Below are 27822 nucleotides of genomic sequence, written 5' to 3'. Positions count from 1 at the left end.
TTAATAAGGCAAACACAGTTTTTCAAATTTATTCCACATTAAACTGATACAAGATTGATACAAGTCAGAGTTCTAATAGTACGGACATGCTATGTGATCGAATACAAAAAAAAATTGTTTAGTACAGCAATAATAAACATTACAGAAATCCTGAACTTTTACAATACTACTTCCTCACACTAATGTATTTATTTTTAAAGGGACATATGTAATAAAAATAAAGCAAAAAAACTAAAGCAGGAACACAGTCGGGAAATGTCGAGTACAAGATTGGTGGTTCTATTTTAGCTGTAATCTCTATAGTCGTCGAGAGTTCATTCCATCAATTCATTCTCAAGTATCCTAAATTGTAAGTATGTCAAAAAACAACAGTCAAACTCCTTACAATATAATAATTACTGCTAAAATACACATCACATCGCAAAATGCGTTCTCAGGAATAAAATATATCGAATAACATGTATTAAAAAAAATAAACAGACAGTCGAGGGGACGGCCCCAGCTATCAGAGCGGGCGCCCGCAAACAGGCAACCGCGGGCGACCACTCCGGCTCACGACAGAGAAAACATAAGCATAACGGGAAACTTACTATCCAAACATTTCATAACGTCCTACTTTAAATTTTTTACGGAATCGATGTGATACAAAATCGAAAACTTGAAAATCAAATAAAAAACACATATATAGAAAAAAGAGCGACCCCCGCGGTACAGGGCGGGGCCGGGCGCAAACGTGACCGGGGAGCCGATGGCGCGGGCCGCGGCAGAGGCGCTCCCCGCGCAGCTTGTAGTTCTCCGGAGCGGGGCTCCGCCGCGCGCGCCGGCTCCGGGGGAGCGGCGCACTAGCTGCCGGCCGGCGACGACGGCGACGGGGGCGCGCCCCACCCGCACGCCGCCGCTGCCGCCGCACCCAGCCGCCGCTTCGACTCTCCCCCTTGGTTCTGGTGACCCCCGTCGTATTTGCGTTTACCTGCAACCACACCGCACTGTGCACTGCGCCCGCTCACTGCTTACTTACTCACACGGCGTCACAATACTACACTACGTTACTCTACACACTACGGGTTACCAACCAGGAAACCTAAAGGTCTCCCACAAACTTTCAACAGAAAAAATTGGACTCGTGACTCCGCCGAGCTGTGACTTTTGGAACAAGTTTGTGGCAGCCCTGGGGGATATAGGATAGGATATTGGAAGTGGGTAGTTACCAAAAAAGTGTGAATCGCGATCCAGATTACACGCAAACCATTAAACATGCTGAAACCAAACGAACGGGTATGAGACCGGCGAGCAATGAGCGACTGCGACCGAATCAGAGTCCAATGTTTTCCATTTCAATTTTGAATTTGGTTTACAAAAAACTAGATTTTTAAAATTTGTTAAATTTTCTAGTTTATGATCAGGTGATTAGGGACCAACACACTCGGCACTTTGTAGAAATGATATTAAGACGGGCGCACGTTAGACATGCAAAAATCCCACAAGATGTTAATATTCGATTGAATGCTTTATCTGATTAGACATCAGAGTCCAGTTAAAAATCTTGTTAACAGTATCTTATTGGAAAGTTAAATCATTCATTTTTTTAACTACTGTCCATTTTCACCAAACTTTGTTTCATTATATAAGGGAGATTTTAATATTTCAGTTATATTTGGTGTTTGCAGTTATTGTTTTGTTTAATTTGAACAAAGTTTAGAGAAAATAAATATTAAGATATGAAGTAATACTTAAGTAATGTGATTTAGTGTAAAATACTGAGGGGACTATGACCAAACATTAATAAACTTGGAATTGGCATGTTTTGCAAGCTTTGTTGTGTTTTTTTATTCTGGCAATGCTTCAGGGTCAATTTTACAAAGGAAATTTATCAATGACAACTAATATTACGATATTTTTGTCTGATAACTGAAAAATCAGCTCTTATGTTGACGTTTTAATAAATTAAACTTTACAGTTGTTTAGTAAAAAGTGCGCCATGATAGATAGCACTCACCAGGTGGGACAGATTGGTCGGATTGCAATGCTAAAATGCGCTCCTATATACAATAGACAAATCGCAGCGAGGCGACTCGGCGGAGCGGGTCTAGCTAGCGTGTAAGTGTGGTGGTGGTGTGGTGTGGTGGTGGTACTGACCTGGTAAACTTGGCTTGGCGCGCGGGTTGCCACGCATGGCGCTGTGCGTGCGGCGGCCACGCGCGGCGCGCCGCGCACCACCACGGGCTCCAGCCGCGCCCGCCGCCGCCGCCGCGCGCCGCGCCCATCGCGCGCCCCTCCCACATGACCCAGCCTGCGCACGCGCCGCCCGTCACGTACCGCACCGCGCCGCCGCCGCCCGCCCGCCCGCGCCCACACCACCCGCTTCACCCTCTACCCTCGTACCGACTCGCGACATTCAACCCTTATTTATTACCTGCCTTATATTCACTCTTCAAAATCAATACTAAATATTTCTTAACTACTAGACAAATATTTACAAAAATAAATGGTACCTCATCAAGAATTGTACAATACAGTGTAACTAGCATTGGTGAATACCGCGTAAACGTGAGAAAAAAACTGCTTTGTAAAAGAGTTGAAACTTTAAACCGAATGTCGATACTTTATCAATTTGGCTTTTGTCGTCCTTACGCGATATTAACCAGCGCTAGTTAGCAGTATTATTCTATTCCAAACGATGTGAAAACATGAAACATTTTGTAACCAATAAATATTTCAGTTATATGGCAAATAATAAACATAATTTTCTTAATGGCTCGTTTACATTAAATCAGTTATCAAAATCGAATCAATTTAAAACAAATTAGCTGGCGAATATAAATATATAGGAAAACATAAATGAACCATAACTTAACAGAGTTGCACAACGAGATGGTCAATACTTATTTCTTTGACCAATTTATTGCACTTTTTATTCCCGATACTTTTAACTGCTCCAAAACAACATTTTCACGATAAAATTTCTCTCCTATAAACAACTCGGTTGGCAATCAAAATACTGAATTTTCCATCGATTGTAAAACATAATCGGTACGAAGACAGAACGGCGGCGAGACGGTTTACTCATAATTCGATTCTGACTCACAACACTTACAACAACAACGTTTTCACTAAATATAAAACTACAACTATTTCTACTTACAATACATTAATTTCTAATGATATGAAAGGCCAATACTGTGCGGCCAGAATCGAACCCTTTGCGACTGTGTGCAGCGCGGTAGACGCGGGCGGCGTCAAACAGCGGGCGGTGCGTCGTTGGTACAATTTGTACGTTACAAAACATCGATAAAGTAAAAAATTACATTCCTATATGCGCGTGCGCACCTTCAAACATTCCTCAATTAAAACTAAGCAAATCGAACAGCAATTATTCAGATCTATAACTATACTAATTTATTGTCATCGTTAATGTTTCAAAGTACGCAGCTTCGATACCGTGCTAGAATAAACAAGTTTCGTTCGACTTCTGTAGCCATCACAAACAATAACTCAACATAATATCGACATTTGAGTTGCGAGTTTTGCCAAATATATCATTTTAATTATTTTTTTTTAATAAATAGATTTGTCAAATTAGGAACTAATTTTGGAGTGCAACAACTCAATACAATGTGCAATTATATACACCACACAACCACAGAAATCGTCCAAAACCCATACAATTTAAATTCATCCAAGCAACGACACATTCCAAGTCGTAGTAACTCATTCACTACACGAATATAAAGGACAAAGAATGCGCCCTTGTTGAACAAAAACAGACATGCTGCAAATAAAACTAAGTAATATAGATTCAACTTAAACGTAATCTATCGCTAACGTCATATCCGTTGCTTAAAAACATCACATACATCCATTAAACCCGGAAATGTGTGAATATCCAAAGAGATTAATGTAAAGTGTGTGATCATTGTTAGTATTGTTCCCCATATACATAATGTTAAGTCGTTAACACGGGACGCGGGTTAGCGATGTGCAAAACTTCATCACAAACTGTTGAGCAGTGACGGCGCGGCTCGGTTACTACTGTTTTAAAGAAACGGATAACTAGTACTAGAAAGTTGGAAGGTAAAAAGATTCATTCCAATCATTTCACCGACACAAATTAATTGCCAAATTATGTAAATAAAAAAATATATAGATACACATTGTCAATTAAATAAACATTGAAACAATCAGGTACCTACTAAATCATATTCGATCAAAGTATCAAAAAATAAAATTGCATTCTAGGATGGGTTTACACGAGTCGGCATCTAACGACAGTGCTACAGACGTACATGACAAGTAAACTAGGGCTAACATCGACACGACATGGACTACGTGTAGATACGATAGTACATCAATATAAATAAGATTCATGACGTCATGATGGTACCTGAATGCCTCCGGTTAGATCGTAGTAAAGCGAGTTGGGCCCGAGACCGAGCTCGTCGTCCTGAGTGAGGCATTTACCAAGCGGGTCAGTAAGTCTTCTCAACATATTCTCTACCTCGTTGCAACAACGAGAAAATTATAAACATTATTGGAGCGTTCCAAGCATCGGGGAGCGGCATGCCTCGCCTACTGCGCGTGCGCGTGAACGGTTAGTACTAAGCAAAGCGAAGCGCTACATGGGGGGTGACAAGCGCGGCGACATGACCTTAAGCGGTGCAAACGTGAAATGGCAACTGAAAACAACACATACAGGTCAGATACACGGGCATGTTAGTCGGAGTGGCCTCAGCCATATAGACCTGATGGTGAGATCGGCCGACCGGCCACCCCGCGACCCATTCCCGTTCGTTCCCGTTCCCTCAACACTTTTCCCGGCAGTGACAAGTCGAGGCTGCGGTGTAGCGCCCGCCGGCCGCTCGCGATCACCACCGTCAGGCCTACACACTACCGTCTTTACCGAGTCACTAACTCCATTCGAGGATGGGATTAAAATAAAATATAACTACACAAAAAAACAATAGATGATAAAAATTTGGCAACTCAAAAAATCGATAGAACAATGATGAGTACAGCGACTAGTGACTAGTAATATGTGATAACATTAGTGAGTGTGTGTGGGGACCCACCGGTTGCGGTCTGTTGGGAGGCTGGCGGACGGCGGACGGTTGCGGTGGTCCCGCGTAATCAAAATAGAACTCATCGTACCGGTAAAATGGCTCATTGTAGCCACCTCGGTAATCACCGTACCCGTAATAGTCGTAATCATAATCTATAAACACACAACACAGGCCCATTTAGAGGCTAAGCTATACTAACGTCTAACTTACAAGCTACCGTATGTAGGCTGGCGGGTTGCGAGCCTCCACGACACTCGTACCGGGAAAAGATTTGACAAGTGAACGCATGCTCTCACTTCGCACTGGACACGGGGATGGCACAGCACACGGTTAGTCCCACACCTCTCGGCTGCTGGCGACCCATCCACACACCACATGCACTCGCTGGCTATCCTCACCACACACCCCACTCCCACCACCGCGCCACGGACGGCGACAACACACAATCAGATACCGGACCGGGCTGCAATCCAAACGTCACCTCGGACACCGCGTCTCGTATCCGCATGCACTGTGAGTATTGTTACGACATGGACGATCAACGTACTCTGGACTCGGTAACTCTTCGGAAACCATGCACCGTACCTATTCCTAGATCATTAATCACTAGCCTAGAAAACAGCGTTAATGAAACATGTACTGAGGCCTTAACGATACACTACCATATATATCCCACACGTTCTACGGAATCTCTTGCGAGTAGCAACACTATTACGCACGGCAACACAACGGGGGGTAATCCCGGACTAAGTGTATAGTAGCGGCCATCTTGTTAGTAGGGGACAAGTAGCGGAATGTGCGAGTGTGCGCGTGGAGACCACACCGTGTTCACATTATCATATCGTATGTGACGACGACTCGTCGGGAGGTAGGTGGAGGGAGCCGACGCGCATGCGCGACGTCACGTGACAACTAGATACAAGCCAGGGACATCCCCGCACCTACCTCGTGGTGCAGTCACGTGGTGCCAGTATACACTGTAACGAGCCGCGCGCGGACGCCAGGTGTCGCTAGCGGAGCCGAGGGCAGAGCACTCGCATCGCCTCGACACCAGATCGTCTCCAAGTAGAGCGTTGAAAAACAGACTTAACTGTGTGAACTGGACTATACTAATTATATTGCATCGTTAAATTCAGCATACGTAGTGGAAATTTAAAGCACCAAACAGTGTGTATAAAATAAGACGTATGCCATACAGTCAAAATCCACTTTTCAATAATCTACTTTGTTGCGACCTGCTGCCGAGGCGATGTGACTGCTTCGACCTTAAATTACATATCGAATTAAACAGAAGAGACGAGAAGTACTAACGTGCCGCTGTGTATAAACGTCACTTAGCGTCCGTCGCGCGGGTGTGGGTACGAGTGTGAGTGTGGATAAGAGTGTGAGTGTGGGTAGGAGTGTGAGTGTGGGTATGAGTGTGTGTGTGGGTAGGAGTGTGAGTAGGGGTCGTGGTGTGTGTGTCGGTAGGTGTGTGTGCGTGCGTGTGCGCGCGCGCGGTGCGACTGACCGTAGTCGTGTCGCGGCTGCGGCGGGCGCGGCGGCGGCTGCGGAGTGCGCCCGCGCAGCGTGTGCGCCGGCGAACACCCGCACCAGTCGAATCTGCGCATTACAAATGCAATGTTTGTCAAATATTACGATGATTGGACGTTTCATAGAAATTAATGCACAAATTTGGCACATGGAGAGATCATGTTTCGGATTGACACACAGGCTACTGTTTATCGAGATGTTTTGGGTAATTTCAAATTTTTAAGTAATTTTTTTTAAAAATTGACTAGCGTCATATCAATGGCGTCACAAATCGCTAAATATACGAGATTTGAGCGAGAAAAGCTTTTCACACAGGCGAAGCCGCGGGTCACACCTCATTGTGTTTAATTAAGTAGATTCTCTTTTTAAGTATTTCAGCTGCCCTATAATTTGTGAAATTTGTGGTGTTTATTGTCCTAAATGAACCGAGTTAAAATGACTGAGTGTGGTGAGTGTAGTGAGCGCGCACTGACCCGCCGCGGCCGTGTATCATCTGCATCATGCGGCGCTCGCGCGCGCGCAGGATCTCCTCCTTCTTCTTCTTGTCGGAGGGCGGCTTGGCCAGCGACACCTCGAGCTGCGCGCCGCCCACCTCCTTGCCGTCCAGCTCCTGCATCGCCTGGAACCACACCACGGAAACGTGTACAACACAATCATGCACTAAAACATCTAGTGGCGTCCACCTACCGCACTAAGTATACTGCAAATTTCAGTTTAAAAAAAATGTACATTTCTGACAATATCTAAGATTATAAATAAGTTTGTCAAATGACTGGATGAATATTAAAACTCTCTGCGTTTGGATGAAATTTCAAAAACGCATCAACAATATACTGAACTAACCTTATTATACTATTTATAAAAAAAAACTAGCCCAATTTTGAGAAAGATATTTCCCTCCAACAACAACTGATTTTGAATTAAATATCTACAATGACAAGTGTTGTTTTTGCATGCACCCTCACCTTGACAGCGCAGTCCCGGTCGTCGAAGTGCACGAATGCGTAGTCCTTGATTTTCTTGACTCGCTCCACGTTACCGTAGCGCTCGAACTCCTCTTTCAGCGCCTCCTCGGTTATGTCTTGCGTCAGATTCCGTACGTATAACACCTTCACCTGGACAGTCGTCGTGGGTTTTAGAGGGTTTAAGGAAAAAAACTTTCAGACATACCAACTGTCTCAGTGCCAAAATGCATATGACAGCCATTAATAAAGTTACAAAAAAAATATAATTCTCCAGTTGTGAAAACTTGACTGACTATTTTTCAACCAACTTGAAAATCACCATTCCTCATAGTACACACAAGTTCTATAAGCCAATACACAATGTTTTTTTAAGTAATTAAAGACCTAGTTCAAATGCAAGAGCGAAGCAATGAGAGCGTGGTAAAAACAAAAAAAAAACGCGCGCTTCAAAACGGCACTTTATCGACGTGGTATAAAATGCGCAATCTGAATGGGCCCTTTATAATTATTTTTAGAGTACAAATATTATAAATGGTCAATTTGTTTCTTTGTTTGTAGCTTTGTAACGGTACCAATATGGATAATTATTTCACTGATAGAAAGTTACATTACTCCTGTGTGCTATAGGCTACTTCTATCACGAGAAAATATTTATCCCGGAAAAACTTTCATGGATTCGGAGCCGCGAGCAAAATCTAATAAGTAAAAATTATTATGAAATACACTCACTTTGCTCATAGTTTGCTCGTCGGGTTCTTCTTGGGGGTCCGCCCAATCCACAATTATATCACAGCCCCATACCTACACAGTAAACACACGTCACACATTTGGATATATCATAGCGTCAGATTCTTCAATGGAAACGCTCGTGGCCTGATGGGGACGTAATATCAGAAGCTAACATCTATTATATAGCTGATCTATGGTATAGCTGATGCAGTTGCTCAGATAACCCATGCGTCTTTATAACGACTACTAGCATATTTGATTGGTTATGATCGTATAGCGTGACTAGAACATTGGACAAGTGACAGTTGGACTCGCGTACCGAGGTTTCGGTACAAACTTGTAGGTATCTAAGAAGTTCAAACTCGACAAACTTAACTTTGCTAATCTCTAGACACGGTTATTGCTCAACCACAAATTAGTTTGTAATAGTAAATTCGCTTTTTGTTATGAAAGTATTTTTTTTTTACATGTGTTGTAAGAGACATCGCTTCTTGCCTAATTTCATGATTTTAGGTCAACGATAAGTACTTAATTATTTTTGAATCCTTTGTGGCCACATTTACTAAAGTTAACCTTATCAATACAACAAATTAGTATCATATCCAGTACAACATGACGAAGTTTTGTATTTTTCTGGTCAGGCTATATCAACAATGCAACCAGCGAACAGCAAGCACCTTGCCCATTACATCTGTCTCTAAATTAATCGGACATAATATCAGCGCCATGGGTGAAGTGCTAAGGGGCGTTGGCTGAAATCACTAACCTCCTTATTCATAAACGTTATTTATCTAAGGACGGAGCATTGCTGTGATAACTAGTCTGTTGCTCAGTGCTGATGGCATTCGCAGTGCGTAGACATAGGGCTGATATGATTGGCTAATATTGATATACAACTTGCATCTAGTTGGCTGTCAGATAAACACAGCTGAACTAACAACAAGCTATCAGATAAATAAAGCTGAAAAACAACCTTGTTATCACAGCAATGCTCCGTCCTTAGATAAATAACATCCATGAATAAGGGGTTAAGAGTTCATGTAGCCAGGCCGAAATATATTCAAAATGTTAAATACTAAAATCTACTTGAAAGAAAGGAACATGAGTTTATATTAGACTACAGTACCAATAACGTTACAATTTAATAGAATCAGATCATCAAAATCAGATATTATTTCGGCTTCTTGTCTACGCTATCTTCTACTTTGCAATTTACTTTCCATGTAATAGTGATGTAGATAAATCTAAGATGTATATCGAAAAAGCATTACAAAACTAAACTAGTGCGTCAAATCTACTGCATAAATATTTAAATCTTAAATGTAAATTAGAAATAACAATTATTCTTATAAATTGTTTTGACGTATCCATAAGTGCAACTTTGTTCGTCTGCGTGAAAGTATTTTATTACTATTTAACTTGTTCGGTATGAAGTCAGTAACGGGTCGTGAAATCAATGATGCATAACACGAGCAGCTAAACGACTAACTTCAGACCGTAAAAATTAAACTGCATTTAATATGAATACAGTACTCAGTGGTCAATCACTTCGAACATTAGAAATAATAATTCAAGTCAGTCTCTATAATTAATACTGATTTGCCGATTCCCTTTCTATAGCTCAATGTGAAATTGTTCCTACCGAATACTGCTCGTATGTTAAAGAGTGAAGACAACAGTGCCAACGTACCTTTATTCTTCCAGTGCCCAGCCTGCGCTTGGCTAACGACGCCGCTTTGTGAGACTCGTATTCCAAAAAACAAAATCCTCGATTCTTTTTCTTGTCATCGGGCGAACTATATATAATCACTTCAACCAGTCCAGCTGCAATCACACGACACAATGTAGACAAGGAGCCTCGCGCCACCCTCCAAATGTACAACAAGCTTCCCTCGACCCCGTCGCGACTCATTCCTTCAACGCTACTAATATGAAGCAAATCAAACGATATATCCAGGAGAACATATACGGCACTGAAGAAGTCTAGTCTAGAGAACAACGGCAAGATTCTCCAGTCATTACCAGTGAGCATTCTCGAGGCGGCCAATCATCATCAGTAAACACTTCGTTTGCAAATCTACTACCGGATGCACTCGGCGGGCCGGCGCGCCGAGCGCGTGCGCGTGCGCATGCGTCGCGCCTGCGCCGTGCGCCACCTACGGGCGCGCGCCTCCCGCGCCTCCCGCGCCGCAGTCGGCGCGCCGGCCCGCGCAGTACTCAATAGCACTTATTATGAATTCGACAAGGACTTACGTGCGTGCTTAGAAAACTCCTCAAACAAATCGTCCCGATCTCGATTCTTAGGGATATTCCCCACGAATAACCGGTGATTGTTAAAGGAAACTGTTACGCCAATCTTTTTCCCCTTTCGAATTTCATAATCATTCAGCTGCAAGAACAATTCGAGGGAGAATGGCCAACGGCCGAGGCCGGGTCGCGCAGCGGCGGCCGCGTCCGGGCCCAATGACTGGAGAGACGCGGGCAGGGGTCAGGGGGCGGGGGCGGGGCGGACGGACGGGGAGCGGGAGGCAGGCGGGGAGCAGGCGGCGGGACAGGCGGGTGCGGTACGCGTGGCGCGGAGGGGGGCGCAGGCGGGAGCAGGCAGGCCAGGGCCGAGGGAACAAGCGGGACGCAAGCGGGGCACCCTCAGCGGTCCACACCAAGCCCCACGCACTCAACCCGACAAGGCTATTAACTCCTTAATTCATTCGAGTGACACTTTACCTGTTAATTTACCAAACTCTTCCAGTATCTCCTCTTTGCCTTTAGACTTGGGAATGTTGCCGACGAAAAGTCGCAGATTCGGTACGCTAATCTTAATTCTCAGAGTCTTCCCTGGTTTTATTTCGTGATTATCGAGCTGTGGGAAAAATAATAAGGGAACAATTTTGAAAAAAAAGTGATTCGAATCCGGTTTGGCCGATATGTCGTCGGTCTGGGCCGGACGAGAGATGCGTGAGAATTTAGCGCGTCGCGCGAGGCCGCGAGCGGCGGCTCGGCCCGGCTCGGCACTGCTCGGCACGGCTCGGCCGGCACGGCTCGGCTCGGCTCGGCACGGCTCGGCTGGGCGCAGCTCGGGCGCAGCGTGAACATGATGACGGTTAGAGCCAATCGTGATGAGTTAACTGTTTTTTGGATGATAAGCCGAAAGTGTTGTACGGAGCAAAGAGGAGAGCCTGAGATATATTAAATTCTCAGTTGGAGAACAATTTGAAGCCAATTCAAAGTTAACCCTGTAAGTGGACCGTTTGATGAAGTGAAAATAAAAAAAGCGAATAAGAGTGTGATGGTAACAAAAAAAATCAAAGCAACTTAAAATTGAACGAGGTGCAACAGTAAAGAACGGGATGATATCTCAGGACAAGCGAGGCTAGATCAGTTTACAGGTGTTATGATTGCACATTTACACAAATTCAGTGATTACAGAGAGCGGCGGCGGCCGGCGGCGCGCCCCCGGCCTGCACGTGGCACCCGCGGCACGCAGGCGACCGCCGCCGCGGGATATTAATGTCATGCTGTTTAAATGGTATAACAAGCTTAAATCTATATCTCCCAAGTGTGACTGTGAATATGTTCGACAGGCAAATGATTGGAAACTTGCAAAAGTACTGGCTGATGATACACTAGTAGTCTTGCAAGTGACACACATGTTTGACAGCTTCCGCTGCGGGTGGCAAACGTTAACCACGCCGTTCCGCTCTGCCATATTACATTTATAACAGTTTAACATAGAGCCTGTGTGGGCCATGTTAGCCTTTGCCACGAGGATGGCGGGTGGCAGCGCGAAGCCGTCAAACACGGACCAGCGTGTGCTGTGATTCTGTTAATCTTTCAAGGAAATATACTTAAACATTTCGGCGAGTCACCTGGAAAGCAGACGTTACATTAGAATGAATTTTGCATCAAATTCGGCACACCCAATTAAAAAAATAATCTTATAGAAACAAAAAAATTAAAATCAGGTAGAAAAAGTTTTTGATTCAATTTGGTGTTACCAATTATAAATTATCATATTCATGAGGGCGATCGACGACCACCCGAATGTATCGTGAGACATATCTGTGGCATTGGTAGTCGGTCCACGTGTGTCACGCGAGCATACGTGCCATGTGTGTGCCGTGTGCCGGGTGGCATGCGCACGCGATCGTGTCCGCGCTCGTATCGGTAGTGAAGGTCGCGGCTGGCACGCATCTCCGCTCGCGTCCACACCGAATGCGCCCCGCGTCCAGGCAGAGGACCGGACTTGTGTGTGTTATGGTCCCAACACGGCACTAATGTTTGCACCGATTGGCGCGCTCTCAAATGTCCGTCATCGGTGTATCGATATATCGACATTTTGAAACATCGATAAAAATAGACAACTGACTAATCGTGTTTATAAACGTGAAAAATTTTGCGACACACTGAATAATGACATGTGAAACTGCGCCAATCGTTATAGGGTCTCTAGGGCCCGTATACCACTCTGGACACACAACATATAAACGTGGATTTGTCGGCGTGTATTCTCACCTCGTGGACGGCGCGCTGCGTGGCGTCCCTGGTGGTGAAGGTGACGAACGCGTACCCACGGTTGGTGCCCGTCATGGGGTCCATCATGAGGCGCAGGTCCCAGATGGTGCCGCACCGCTCGAACAGCGGGATCAGCTCGTCCTCGTACATGTCCTTGGGGATCTTGCCGCAGAACACCTCGCAGCCGGCGCCCGGCGTACCGCCCTCCCACCCGGGCGGCGGCCCGCCGTACTTGCGTTGTCCTGAACACGCACACTTGCTCTATTAGCAACTACCAATATACCACCGTAAAAATATTAATATCTTTACTTGTGATCTCAATATAATTCTTACAAAATATATTTTTTTAAATGTCATTATAATTAATCATTAACAAAATTACATATGAGAAAAAATCTTTGTTATGCGAAATATAAATTTTGTTCAATCAATAGAGCAACCAGCCTTTTATGTTTATGTTTAATCAAATTCTTACAAGATTCTTGACAGAGTAAAGGCATTATATTGTCAGCATCTTATGAAATAGCGACGGAGTTGGAATTACCGTAGTTTTATTGGTCAACTTTATAGTTATGGGCATGCTATATTCTAATGTCATTATGAACGTCACTGACTTATTCGAATGACATTTCCATTGTAAACATTACAATATAATATGATTACATCTGTCTACATACTAATAAACTTATATAGGACACTAAAATAAACAATCTATGCTATTGTTGCAGTTTATAAGAATACATAGTTTGTACTGATATAATGAATCGTAAACTGAGTGACTTTTTTCAACGGTATGTTATGTTTTTATATATTTCACTAAATTAACTTTAGAAAAAAAATACGACAATTTAAACGATTTAAAAGGACATAAGCTAAGAAAGAAAATGACGTCTCGTAGACAGATCCGCGAACAAAATATGGTACAAAGTAGGTATAATTATAGAATTAAGGTTATACTGACCAGTGGTAACATCTAACGTGTAACCAGTGCGGACCAATATTTGTTTGATCTTGTCCTCGTCGGGGCCCTTCACCTGGACAGAGGGAGCCAGGGCGGGAGCGCCCTGCACGCCCGCCCTGCTTTTTTGCCTGGAAACAAAAGACAAACATTTTTCGTTTTTTTATAAAGCAACAAATAAATACTTTACGATAAAAACTTTTTATTTTTAATGGTATCTCCTGCCAGCTATGAGTGTTCTATTTTCAAACATAACCCCAAAAGTTTTGCGTGTCAACACGGTCTAGTTCTATACCAACACCGCGCCGTGAAGTTGGCAGCACTGATTTCACCCTCCTAAGTTCTATGTCCACTTACAAACAGGATTTATAAATGTATAGTGAACAGTTCAGACAACATTGCTATGATAAAATGTGAAGTTAGTCTTTAGAACTAACTTCGTTCTCATGGGGCGAATTGCAAAATGAAATTTGTACGAGTACCTTTATTCAATGTATTATGAGTTATGTGGTACGTTGAAGATGTTTTAATCAAGTAAATCCGTTTTCGGGCATATTTTTTTATCTATTGATTTTCGAAATTCGAACGTTTAAACCTTGAGCATAAAGTTTTAAACATAGGCAGTCTTACTTATAAACTTGTTTTAGCGTTAAAAGGTGATTTATAATTGCTTAAATAGCTGTAAAAAACACCACCGGTTTCCTAGTTTAAACCTTATTAAGAGGCAAGATGGCGGATTTTGACTTACAGCTGATCGAGTAAATTTGTGTTTTGACTAAGCATAGATTTGTGATTTTTTTATAAGTAAGACTGAAGAAGTATACTGCTAAAACAATTAACCTTCTTTACAGAAATAATATGAACGGTTTATTACGATTCGATTTGCATAAACACCACATTTATGCCTAATCATATTATAATAAGTTAATCTGATATCGTATTTTCAACGCGTAATGAGAGACGATTTGCCAATGACCGTCGCGGAAACCGCAAGGCTGGGATGGAAGAGATCTGGCTTATTACTGCACATAATTATGTCAATATAGAATTATTAATAAAAATACATTACAAAATATATACTGTAATTTTTTTGTTTGCTATACTTAATTGAATTTTTGCGATTCTTTGCGCTCACGTCGCAATTCTAAAAGTGTGACGTAAAAAATGAAACCTAAGGCTGTGCAAGTGTACTATACTTTTAAAAAAATCCTAATAAGGAATATGCTCACAAAAACGAATTTGAATTTTATGACAACGCTCGTATCCTGTAAGGGTAAGCAGAGGCGTATAAAGAAGTTCATACATAAAGTATTTAGAAGCCCATGTTCGGTATATATCAGTTATGTCTCAAATCGTAAAGCTTATAGTAAGGATTATCTTACAAATCATACCTAACGTTTATTATATTGAACAACTACTGACTTTCCTTATTCATGGTAATTAATTTATTTTATTGCGGCCATTATATAATATATTGTCAATTTAGTTATTATTTTTAGTCATGACATAAAACAGAAACATAACAATTTTAAGGCCCGTAAAACTAATAGATGATGACACATCAAATACATTTTCCGACATTAAAGGCTATAGTTTGGTATAGACGGGACATGAGAACACAATTTGAGCTTCAAACCTTATTACTATTAGTAATAAATCGCTGTCTTATTTGAAATGCCTGTGAGACAAAATGTCACAGTGTCCTTTGATATTAATACGAAAACATTAATATCTAATATATACATTAAAACTTTGCAAATGAAGATATGGAAAAAATATAAGTATTTTACATTGATGTTTTGGTATTTCACGGTACATTGAGTAACCATTGCATGAGCGTAAAATTTTTGCATGATAATCTTCCCAATGTCCGCTGTATGTAATCTTAGAACTCTTTGTAAATATCATTGCAATTTAAATTATACCTTTGACAACAATGACTATAAAGTAACCAACACTGGATTTTAGAAGCGAAGCAATTGTGCAGGCCGGCATAATTATGGCAATTAACAATGGCGTCTGGCTGGTCGATTTTTTAGTTCAATTGGAACATTTTACCGTCCAATGTGGTGTACCTGACTAGATCTTACTAAGCTCAGGTATAAAAACAGTTAGGCAGAATTCAGTTATGGATATCACAGTTGTTATTTTCTGTCATTGGGTAAAGTGAATTTTACACGGGCCATAAAAATTTACTCCGGTTGTACATTGTACGACACCGCACGGTTTCGAACCAGCGACCATTGAAGGTCTCCGGGCTATCAAATTAAAGCTCGAACTAATCTAGCTCCAAAAACATAAAAATAAATCGATATTTAACCTTATCTACAAAAGGAAGTCGAATTTGCACCTACATAGCTCCGAGTTTTGATCCATTAAGCTTATGTCAATCTCATGATGTAGGATGGTCATCCGCATATCGACTAAATTCAGTCGTATTTCGTAATGGTGAATCAGAGACAAAATCGAATCCAGCGCAGCTCGTGTTTCGCCAAGCCGATAAATATTGCACCTTTTAACATATGAAGTTCTAGTTTTCCCACGATTTTTGTACATGTTCACATTCGGTATTAAAAAAAAACACGCAAACATTGCATCGGAGTGCAATTTCTGCATCGTGTCACGCCTTCGCGAGGCTAATGACCATTCGTAATCTAATCTGGCAGCGGCGCAAACACGCTGACACGAGGACAAAATGATCTTATTACATGTCCAAGCCGACGTGTTCCAGCTGCGGACACAGTGTCGCCGCGTGTCGACCCGTGTACACCCAACTGACCGGCGGTTACGGTCGATTATCGACCCTAATTCGATTCTACACAGAGACTGCACCGTCGAGATGGCGTGACGGTGGCTAGAAACTCAATTAGTACAGGTATTGGATTTCAGAAACGGGATATTTAACATAAAAAAAACTGTTGCATAGGTCCTAGGATAGTACACAGAGTGGCGGGTTTCGGAGTTTGGATTATATCAAAAGCTATAGTAGGGGTTGATTTAGACGATAATGTTTCAGCGGTTCGCGCAACCGCTACTTTCCAATATTCAAAAGCGGAACCTTGTGTTATCTGTGATAACTACAAGACGCTCTAACACGACAAAAGCATAAGACCCTAACCCGGGAGATATTTAGTTCGGTCTCAAGTAGACCAAACAAGATTTTTGATTTCCAAAAACACGCCGTTGTTCGGGGTTGGAATTAGTATCTGAAAACTCTGCTCATATGGGACCTAAATAAGTTTGGCGGGCAATATATATGTAAGTTACACCTTTTAACTTGGGCGCAAACGTTAATAAGAATCTGTATCAGACTAATGATTTCTTATGTTTACGCGAATGTTAGACATTAAAATTAAACTATTTTTTGGAGTTTTTTTCCTTGTGACCAAGAAGGCTGCAGTTATCGAAACGTCAGGAGAAAAATTAAAATATAAAAACCCCGATAAAATCCGAAAAATAGTTTAATTCTAAACCAAACTCGAGAAATTTCCACCACACTCAACTCAAATTCCATAAACATTCTTTAATATCTACCTCAAGACGCGTTTACCAGCACAAGGCAAACAGACAAAGCCACTCGCGTCCAACCAGCCCCGTCGAGTATTTTAGATGCGGCAATCATTTTTTATTGCATTTTAATGGCTGGTATCGAGTACATTATTACACTGTGCCCTCTTCTCACAGAGGTCATTGGAGATATTTAATTCGGCAGACCGTCTGGAAGTGACGAGTTGCGAGCCGGCAAGACGATAAACTAATCACGTCTCGAAATGGGCTGGTCGGGGTTGTTTGGTCATTGGTTTTCTGATTTTTTTGCAACAGACGTCTATCCTTGTCATTTAGATTATGCACGTGTGTAGAATCGTAGATAACCAAGGCATCCACACGTCCATACATTACGCTAGAAATATCTTTAGTGATAGCAATTTCCTGTTTGGAAACCTCGGGAGATCTATCATTTAGCATGTGCGACCCGAAACAAAAATCTGAATCTACCCACATCGACGCAAATGTTTTGAAAAAATCAACTTTAGAACATTATATGGAGAGTATACAATCCACTGAAGGTTGACAAATATCAAATAGAGCAGTTACGCAACCGTGAAAAAATCTAAAACTATTGATACGAGATCAGTCAGATTTCCTCATCGGAAAATGAATTACGTCATGCAACAGGCGAGGTGACATCTGAAGCGACGATTAGTAATAATCTAATCAGTTGCTGTCACAAAGGATCGAAACGTCCATCCTTCAAAAAGATCTCTTACAGTATCCCTCTATCCTTAGTATACCATATCTTTTTCGACGTGGTGTTGGCGTTGGAATATTCTTGTAGCATTTTTGTTTTTTAGCCACTTATCTTACGTAAACTACAATCAAAATCATCTAAAATAACTTTCGCCCGACATTAAAATTGAACCCTAAACATCAAGACTCGTACCGTCAGACCAAGGAAGCCATTAAAAAAATCGTCTCACAAAACTTGGGTTCAAGACCACATCCCAGTTAGGATCCATCCGCCTCATGACCATTTCGCACTTCCCATGTCCAATTTGTCGAAGGGAAGTTCTGGAGGCGGAAATCTAACGGTCACAGGCGACAGATTACGTGTCAAATCAATTTTTCAAGATTGTGACCCAGATGCACTGAGTAGTTTGGCAATCATCCAATGTATAGATCGTGTTACTATGCGAAAAAAACTGCACAACTAACTGAATAACGTAGATTATGTGTATACCGTTAATCGTTGAATCAGAATTATTTATTTGTCCAACATAGGTACACGTTATAGATCTTAAATAAATAAAGCAGGGCTCCTTATGATTTGCCATTAAGGCGTACAAATATTAGTTTAAAATGATATGTTATTTAATATTTAAAACAGTTGAAATCTAAACTGTTTATCTTTTTTTATCGCCACATTCCCATAACAAAAACCTTTACGACAAAGGGCTGTATGTAAAATCCAGTAATCACATCAGCTACAACGATCTACATATCAAAGCATCAGTTCTTATACACTGGTACTGGTCTAAACATACAAAGCTATTGTACGTCTAACAGATGTACTTTACATACGCGTGTTCTACCCACGATAAAAATAATGCAACTTAGAAATAATATTAAATTTAAATATATCACTGTACAAAACAATCGAAAAACGACAATAAAGTAATAGTGCTAATTGACTGCAGAGACGTGTGTAATGTACTTTTCCAAGCCAATATTTTTATAGTCATAATCACCTCTATTCTTTACTAGCTTTTGCTCGCGGCTTAGCTCGCGTAATAAGTTTCGGGATAAATGTCCCGCTATATATTTTTCCAGGATAAACCGTAGCCTATGTCCTTCCCAAGGTCTCAAACTAACTCCATACTAAACTGCATCAAAATCAGTTAGGTCTTTGAGTCTATCGCCATCAGACAGACGCGGCGGAGGACTTTGTTTTGGAAAAATGGTTTAGGCAAGCAATATAACAATTTATAATGACAGTATAGCATCGAAGGTAACGTGTATAGACGGGGCAGTTGCACGTTACGGGGCGACACGTGGGCGGTACGCAGCCAAATCATTTCATAACACTCATAACTGGCGTAATAATTATCCAATAACGCTTATAGACGTCGCGATTTTTCTTCCACATGAAATGCGATGACGTACTATGTGAATCGTATACTGTGCTAGTAATTTAAATCGCGCAAACTACTCGCGTACCGCGCACCGCACGAAACACTCTTTAGAAAGTATAAAATAGGGAGTCGCTTTTCTGGTTTTACTTATTAAATACTTGCTTGCGGCAAGATACACGTACCCCTTTAAATAGGGTGAGATGTTTCAATTGATCGGACCGCCAAGACGGTTACTGCAGCAACTTTTACCCACTTTTTTTTTCTGACCAGTCGTCTCGCACAAAGGGCACACAAAACACTGACTCACCTATAAGTCTTCATAACTCCACATAAATAAGCACTTTTATTTGAAACATGCTCGAGATTTGAATCTAAAAATTGTCCAAGTACACTTAAAGCACCGTCGGATGGAAATTCTTTTAAGGCGTCTAGCGCACGCTCGTCCAACTCGGCGTGCGCTAGCTTTCCAGTCTTATAAATGTCGTCCAGCTTGGCAGCCACCTGGAATATCAAACAACGTTTAATTAACGACCATAATATGATTTCAACAAGGGCAATATTTCTACGATTTAGGGCTCATTTTTCAATCATCCGACAAGTTATTCGTAGAGTATAATGCAACGTTTAGAGCCTGTTTCACCATGTTTTAATGTTATTATTAACAAATATATCAGCCGCTCAAATACGAGGCACACTATAATCTTTGCTATCAAGTAAATGTAAATAAAATAAACATTATCTATACTAGCTATTTAATACGAGAACAGCCAAAGAAAGTTTAATTGAAACTTGTAAAACAGGCCCTAATTGTGCAATTAATAAGGACAATTCTATGAATTAGTCTGATCAATTATATATTATTCAGTCAGGGTTTAATTTACTTCAGGGATAATTTCTATCTATATAATAAAGTAGTTAAACACTTATCTTATAACAAAGTAACATCATAATACAGAAATACTACGTGGAAAATCTTACGTGGCAAGAAACTTTGCGCAATATCAATTTATCTGTGACGTCACATGTATCATATTCAGAAGTCAGATTTTGGCGGTAATTACCCGACTACCGTAGTAGCATAATGATTTATCATTATTGTTTGATGTTTATTGTATAACTGCATTTTCCATAGACCTAGATAATTTACGAAAGACATACTCCTTTAAATTATCAAAGGCCAACCTGGCTTATATCTGTTAATTTAAAGAACAAAGTTGTACAGCAAAACATTTGCGATTAAAAATCAGACAAAGACTAATTTGTAACCACTGCCATTACACGGGTGACTAACATCTGAACGATACAATTCTCACGTAAAAATGGGACAGCTTATTGTTATGCCGGTTCACTGTGAAACTTAGCAAAGAGCCACAAGCCAGAACGGTACATTAAAATCACAAAGTGTAATCAACAATTGAAATTCAGGCGCAATGCTCCCGTCGAGAAAATTTCACGCACACACGACCATTTTGAATTATTTATGGTGTGAACAAGGGTATGCACTAAATATGCAGCAGGAGTAAACACGTGGATATGAGAGGGACAATCTCAGCACATAGCAGAGGGGACGGCAGAACCTATTATTTATAGAAGAGCAAAAACTCCTGATGAAGACTTTCATTATTGTAAAATATTCGAAACGTAACCAGTTCGTAGAACAGAAAAGTAATAAGACCATCATCGATGGCATTGGACCGATGAATCCAGACTCAAGCGAAAGTGCAGATAGTAAATGCCTTATATTAATTTAGGTCCAATATAAAAATGTATGCTACACACAAACGAGAGATAATCGAAAATAGCAGAAACATTATGATTCACAGAAAGCACCAGACGTGTGGGCTCGTGACACATACTGAAATCAATTAAGTTCATTAAAAGTCGTTTTACAAGATAATCTCTTCAGAAACATCGACCTAGTTTGTGACAAAATATCGAGTGAAGTTAAGCCTCCTTTCGTAGCGTACAAAGGAAATCTTGTTTTATTTTTTTTGTCGCCAAGACTACGGTCTCTTTGTGAAGTCCGAAAAGTAGCAGCTTTACGGGGAATTTGCTTATGTAGTTGTTTGTAGAAGTCTGTAGTACGGCGAGTAGTCTGCCTCAGAAAGGAAAGGTCGTGGATTTCATACTCGTCTAGTACATAAAATATCTATGGTATTGATATTATTCGCAGCTAAAAACACGGACTAAGGATACTAGTATTATGGTATATTATGTCCCTGGAAGATACTAGCATTTGAGTAAAATTAAATTTAGTCTGACAATTTCATAAATCAGGTTGGTTTTGAAAGAACTGTAAATTAATCCATTTTAAATTCCACTCTCCCAGAAATAATCCCCAAGGTATTACCTTGGGGACAGCTGGGTACAGTGCAGTAGCGAGTTCTAGTGGATGCGTAAATTTTTTAATGACATTGATGCCTTTACGAGAATACAATTGCATTCTCAGACTCGGTAGTCTATTGCAACTTGGCGCCTAGGCAATATACAGTTACTTACTGAAATAGGAATGTGCTCACGGAATACCCAATATTTGGTTATATCGACTATTTTATTGTATAAAGTGGAATAGTGTTTTTTTTTTGACACACATGTTTTTAAGTTTTAATTTTTAAATTTCTTTTTCTAATAAAAAACTACATTATTCCTTAATTATTTCTTATGTTTACGCGAATGTTATATTTCACATTATTCCTTGACGTTATAGGCATTCCAGTAGCTAACTATGAGAAAATGGTATATTAAGTAATTGGCGATAAATGTAACAGACAATAGCATATAAGACCAAAATGCCAATATCGTGCTCTTTTTTTTGGTCATCTTCGAAAATAAGGAAATTGCTCAGGCGCTAACTTACGTGCTGTAAGGTGCACATACGTTGTTACAATCCAGAATAATGTAGGAAGCGACAGACGTACAATCACGTCGCTTCGTGTCGTGTCTAACGGCAAAGTAAGTGGCAAACGGCAAGCGGCTAATGGAAGCCGATGTTATCGAGGCGTCTCTGTCGCTAACCCGTGCAGAGCAGCGCTACTTGACTGCGTTTAATGTCCGGCCAATATGTTGGAGCCAATTTAGCAATGTTGGTGGTAAAGATTATGTCCTTGATCATCATTTAGTGTCCATCATCAATCCGTATAGAGTGGATGGATTGTAGAGATATAAAGTGGATGATTGGTGAAGTGTCCGACTAAATGGTATTGAAATCCAGGTACGGTTCAGGAATTGGCAGTTTAATTTTAATGCCAAGGTTGAACCTACCGTTGGCCCCAATACGTGACTAAACTGACAGTTTTTTCAGCTTTACTCATTCCTATTATTGAAGAAGCTGGATTGCAAAATAAACTAAATTCTAGTAAATTTTACGTATTCTATTAAACTGAACGAAGACCCGTTGGTTTATGCTGACAATTATCTTATGTAATTCGACATATTATAAAAAATAATTCATTTATAAACTTATTAATAAATTTTCCTATTCAAGATCAATCCACAAACGAGTGCATCGGAAGAACATTTCCCGCCAAATTCGGCGATAAGCCATCAGATTGAAAATGTCTCACATATCATTGTAGCTACACGTTAGCCTAATATTCCTCAAGACAAACGTGACCGTATACATATCGAATTGATATTTTAGCATGAAATCAGAACACGTCAAGACACTACAAGGCGAAGCAGCGAGCGATGCTCCACGCCAACATGCACGGCATTTAACATTATCAAGGCTTTCGTTTTCATTACAGTACATACGACTGTAGCGGGTCGACCGTTTACCCAAACTGCAACTCGACGTGTACTTATTTTTACATGCCTATAAAAAGAGGTAAATACCTTCGCACAATGTTATTAACAAAGGACAGTGACGAGGAAAATTACTCAGACTGTGCCCCGCCCCCTCCCCCGCCAACCCCGTGCTCGTCGTGAACCCCGCTAGTTCCCTTCACGCGTGCACCGGCCCGTACCCCGCGCACCACGCGCCTACCGCCCTTCCACCTCCGTCATCACACACGGCCAGCACTGACCTCAAGCCGCAAAAATTACCTACAGATATGCCTTTTTGATCGAGACACGTAATTCAGTAGGTGGTGACAAATCTAATTGGCATCTAGTCAGACAAGGACCTCCTCACCGCACCTCGTCTACGCGTGATAAGATATAAATCGATAGTGATTAGAGGGCATAACGTCCTTTCCACGAAGGAATAATTGCGGGAATTTACCAATACGTAGAATTCTTTAGTGACTTCGAAATTGACGTTGCACGTAACAAAGAAACTGTTGAAAGGCGGTATTAATTCTATACCTGAACATTGCAAAAATTTGAATTTCGCGGGAAAAATCTAGTGCTTGCAGACAGACTATATCTGTCCACAGATTCTCAGCTTAAAAATGCATGATATTGGCAATAAAAAAAAAACAATTATGCTTACATTATGAGAGATATTTCTATACATAGCAACAAGTTTAAAAACAAACAAGCATGCAATGCAGGTGATTAAGTCACAAGGTCACGTTTATCAGGTAAAAAGTGCAATGTATATTCCAAAACAATATATCTAGGTAAAAGAAATGAAATCAGTTGGCGATTCAACATAATTTGCAGCTGGCAACAAATTGCAACAGCTGGCAAGTGGCAACACCAGTAATGGTCAGTGCTCACTTCTTAGAAATGGTTCCAAGATAAGATTAGCAATTTAGAACTCAATATCTAGTGCTCAGACCACTGCATTATCTTAGATATAAAATGTATTTCAGGGTTACTACATTCTTGGCATGTAAATGTTAAATAGGAATATTGCAAATTTTTGCACTTGGCAAGTTTTAGTCTAAAATTAGTATTTAAAATAAAAAAAAAACAGACTGAAACTACTCAATAAAGTATAAAGATAAAAATGCCTGGATATGTCTAGAAAAAGGTTATCATAATTCATAGGTCACCTTTAGGTCTTATTTTTATGACCTAGGTTTAAAATTAATAAAAATAAGGACAAAAATTAAATACATTTTTCAAATAAGTTTTATAATACAAAATGCAATAGGAACATGCTTAGAGCACACAGTAATACAGACCAACAAGATTCTTATAAGAAAAGTTTTCAAGTATCAAAATTTTTTTTGTTACAAAAGATGTAAACTTTAATGATGATAATGATAATGAAGGTCAGCAGATGCTGGCCTTTCATGGCCTGATATAGAATAATCAGGCTTTGTGTGTCCCCGGCTAGTATTGTAACAATGTCACCGATGACCAGCGAGGCTCATCCCGCTTCACATTCTGACCATTATTATTATTTTAAATATTTTCCATATTACTCTAGCTTTAACTAACAGTAAATAATAAATATACAGTTTCTGCAGATATCATAATTTATAAGAAAAAAATATTTTAAACTTTTGTTCCGCATGCTACTACTATTTGGTGGCCGGTTCTTATTTCATCTTTGAAACACTAGAACATGGTCATAAGCATGCTTAAATAGCTGCAAATAGTATATAAACTCTTACCTTAGGATCCAAGCCATATTCAATTAGTTTGCGGTAATCTGGTGTTCGGCCAACGTCGGAGTCCTTCCCAGGTACCTCTTCAATGGGTATTTCTCCGTTGCCCTCCGCCATTCTGCACATGCATCATCAGTTTTACACACACTTGGCTAACACAAATCCTATAACTTCCACACTTCAGCAAGATACAATAAAGTTGAACAAAGTGCCTTCATGTAGAGGTGGGATCTCTCATGGCTCGCCTACAGATGATGTCATACGAATACGACTCATGGAAGCCACGTGTGTGACCGACGCCGAACGTTTTTATATACATCTTTATAAACTTATAAAATTTATATTTACTTTGAATAAACTTTGCAAATAAATTATATTTACCTTTATTTTGTAATTTTTGTAATTTTGGAACAAAATGATAACTCTCTAATCGTCCGAAAAACTAAAAAACAAATGATGTTCAAACATATGAAACTGTGAAACAATGGGTTCCTGCACTCCTCATTCCATCCGGGTGAAGGCGAATTTCAAAAAGCGAATGGCCGGCTTATTGCATTCTGCTAGTGACGTGAAACTATTTTGAGCCTAAAAACCGAAAATCAACATTATGTCAAAAATCTAACAACATCACTAATATAAAGGAGATGCGAATTCCGGCGGTCAATGACCGAAATAACACAGCAGAGTAAACTGTGACAACTCTTTAGAAACTGTTACACATATCACTTTAAACGAATAATCACTTTAAAACACGATTTAAAATCCTTTATTTGCAATTTGCGAACACTAGGAACTTTCCGCGCATGAAACTTTGGTGAATGCAAAACTGCAATAAGTTGAGAGTTGCAACTGCATAGCACCCGATAAGAACCGGCCGGCGCGCGCCTTATTTTCCAAAAAGAATCCAATTGGAATGAGCACAGAGGATGCCAGAAGATGGAAAACACTTTGTCACACAATCACTGAACTACAAAATCAATCAGAAGCACTGTACACGAAAATAATTACCTATTAATTTTGCTAGTTGGTGGCCGAGACAGATATGGCGGCACCGCGCGACGTCAACGTGACCGCCAATAATACGGGGTTCTCATAACGACGCGCGCGGGACATGCAACGAGGAGTGCATTCAAAGTTTCAAAGGCACTTAATTTTCGCAATTTCTTTGTAAAAATTTAATAATCTCTGTTTAACAACTAATTGCAACCGCATCGAAAGATATAATATTTTTATTGCACAGAGAGTTTTGCAATGGTTGCGAATAATTTTGAATGTGAGAAGAGCGCGGCGCGTCGCGCAAGGCTGCCGGCCGCGAGGTGAGACAGGCTAGCGGCAAGACGGCGACGAGCGAGAAGCCGAGAACGAAGGGGGAGGGTGTTGCAACCGCCGGTGCAGGCGTGCAGCAGCGACGCCGCACCGAGCTCGCCTGCATACTTGCATACGTACGCACACTTGCAAACGCACTGACCTTCGTTATTGTAATCGATTCACTCGCACAGTTTTGCTTTTGTTATTACAATTATTTACATAGCACATTTTAACACCTCATGCCTATTTGACACTGGATATTAAATTGATTTACCCTCGGCTACACATATCGCGGTCATCACAACCCTAATTAGAATTTACAAAATACTTATAACTATGCACATTAATTATGACAAAAATAATCGAATAAGATATTACAACAATTGACAATCATATTATTATGTAGGTACCTATATTAAAACCATAACAATAATTTTAAAGGGTTCACTATAAAATTTAAAAATACTTTATAATACTATAAATACCGGCACCTTCATAAACGTTACAGTAAACATGTGAGACAAATACGGACTTTTAGGACACATAAGATCACACGGTTACTAATCGACGTCGTCCAATAGTAGAACAAGGTTCATTACTCTTTGATATGGAAACGAAGGGATAAAAGAGTTAATCGCAATAACCCCTCGCTTTTAGTTCGCTTACACCTGCTGATCATCGAAGCCGTATGTATTTGCGACGAATACACGTATGTGTTTAAAACTGGCCTTCGTACTTCACGTGTATGTGTAAGTAAGAAACTCGGATCTGTATCCGCTGCATTATGTGGGTAGGTAGATAGGCCGGCTACTGCGGGTGCCTCGTTTTGTGCGGACAAGGTTCCAAGGCAGCCCTTTCACTACCAATATGAATCTTAGTGGAGGCTAGTGTCGCGTCTAAAATCGCATAGCAACATGAACCAGACTCTTCCTTTCTTAACGAAGAAAGAAATTGGGTGTAGTGTGCCTTGTAGCACGACAGACACACTTCCTTTCTCACATTTGCACGATATCAATAGCGTTAAAAGTACAGCGGTAAAACGAACTCTCACCGAGTTTCCGGCATTGGCTGAGAAAAGTTCTCGCTCATGTGATTAATTTAATTCATGCCTCCAATGAAGAAATGAGTAGAAACAAGACAGTTCAATTTAAGTATTACTTTCTCGTTACATAACGTTGTGCATAGCAATGACGTTTAATAAAAAAAACATCTTAGGTGCATAGTATCGAACTTTTCGGTTACAATTAGGCCGATAATTTTGTATGTGTCAATCCCTAATTTTAAGTTTGACAGCTTTCGAATTGGCATTCTATTTTTTTTGTCCTTGCATGTCCTTGCAACCAGTCAGTAGAGCAGTAAGTATTCCATAAAAATATAAACGTAATCTTCCTTCTTAGATAGGTGCGTGATAACATTCTTCATAGTTTTACTACGTAGAGTTAAACAGAGAAAAGTAATTTTCTATTTCATTCATGCTTGAAGTTTACTAGAAACTCCTATTACTCACCGTTTCTCGGGACCTTAGAAATAGCGTGAACCATCCGTCACGGACACTCACATCTATAAATAACCATTTTGCAAACACACAGCACAGCAAGCTCGCTTCGCTTGCCGCGCCGCGCACTACAT

General features: G+C 40.6%; 1 protein-coding gene across 8 annotated transcripts; it reads right to left on the bottom strand.

Moving 5' to 3' along the window:
- Positions 1 to 27822, bottom strand: LOC115440178 (heterogeneous nuclear ribonucleoprotein R). Of its 8 annotated transcripts, none has more exons than XM_037440860.1 (16): positions 25894 to 26242; positions 25267 to 25470; positions 24892 to 25003; positions 19692 to 19885; positions 13758 to 13885; positions 12797 to 13038; positions 10538 to 10673; positions 9975 to 10108; positions 8285 to 8356; positions 7556 to 7705; positions 7064 to 7209; positions 6568 to 6659; positions 5067 to 5209; positions 4382 to 4441; positions 2137 to 2290; positions 1 to 970 (listed from the first exon to the last, which is right to left on the bottom strand). In XM_037440860.1, exons 3-16 carry the CDS (start codon positions 25000 to 25002, stop codon positions 843 to 845), a joined length of 1890 nt encoding a protein of 629 aa, XP_037296757.1. In that variant the 5' UTR covers position 25003; positions 25267 to 25470; positions 25894 to 26242; the 3' UTR covers positions 1 to 842. The 8 variants fall into 8 exon arrangements, with proteins under 8 accessions (XP_037296757.1, XP_037296753.1, XP_037296755.1 ...); XM_037440856.1 differs by lacking the exon at positions 10538 to 10673 and adding an exon at positions 11009 to 11144 and having other exon boundaries at positions 25894 to 26238; XM_037440858.1 differs by lacking the exons at positions 10538 to 10673; positions 25267 to 25470; positions 25894 to 26242 and adding exons at positions 11009 to 11144; positions 27701 to 27822.

The sequence above is a fragment of the Manduca sexta genome, chromosome 21 (assembly GCF_014839805.1).
Source record: "Manduca sexta isolate Smith_Timp_Sample1 chromosome 21, JHU_Msex_v1.0, whole genome shotgun sequence".
In the NCBI taxonomy this organism is placed as follows: Eukaryota; Metazoa; Arthropoda; class Insecta; order Lepidoptera; family Sphingidae; genus Manduca; species Manduca sexta.
The sequence above is the reverse complement of the archived record's forward strand: the minus strand, read 5'-3'. Positions and strand labels throughout refer to the sequence as shown.

Coding starts and splice junctions, on each gene's coding strand:
- LOC115440178 (XM_037440858.1), bottom strand. CDS start 25,002: ATGGCGGAGGGCAACGGAGAAATACCCATTGAAGAGGTACCTGGGAAG. Junction 11,145..12,796: donor CGCAGCGCGCCGTCCACGAG/GTGAGAATACAC, acceptor TTTTTCCCACAG/CTCGATAATCACGAAATAAA. Junction 971..2,136: donor CGCCAAGCCAAGTTTACCAG/GTCAGTACCACC, acceptor GTGTGGTTGCAG/GTAAACGCAAATACGACGGG.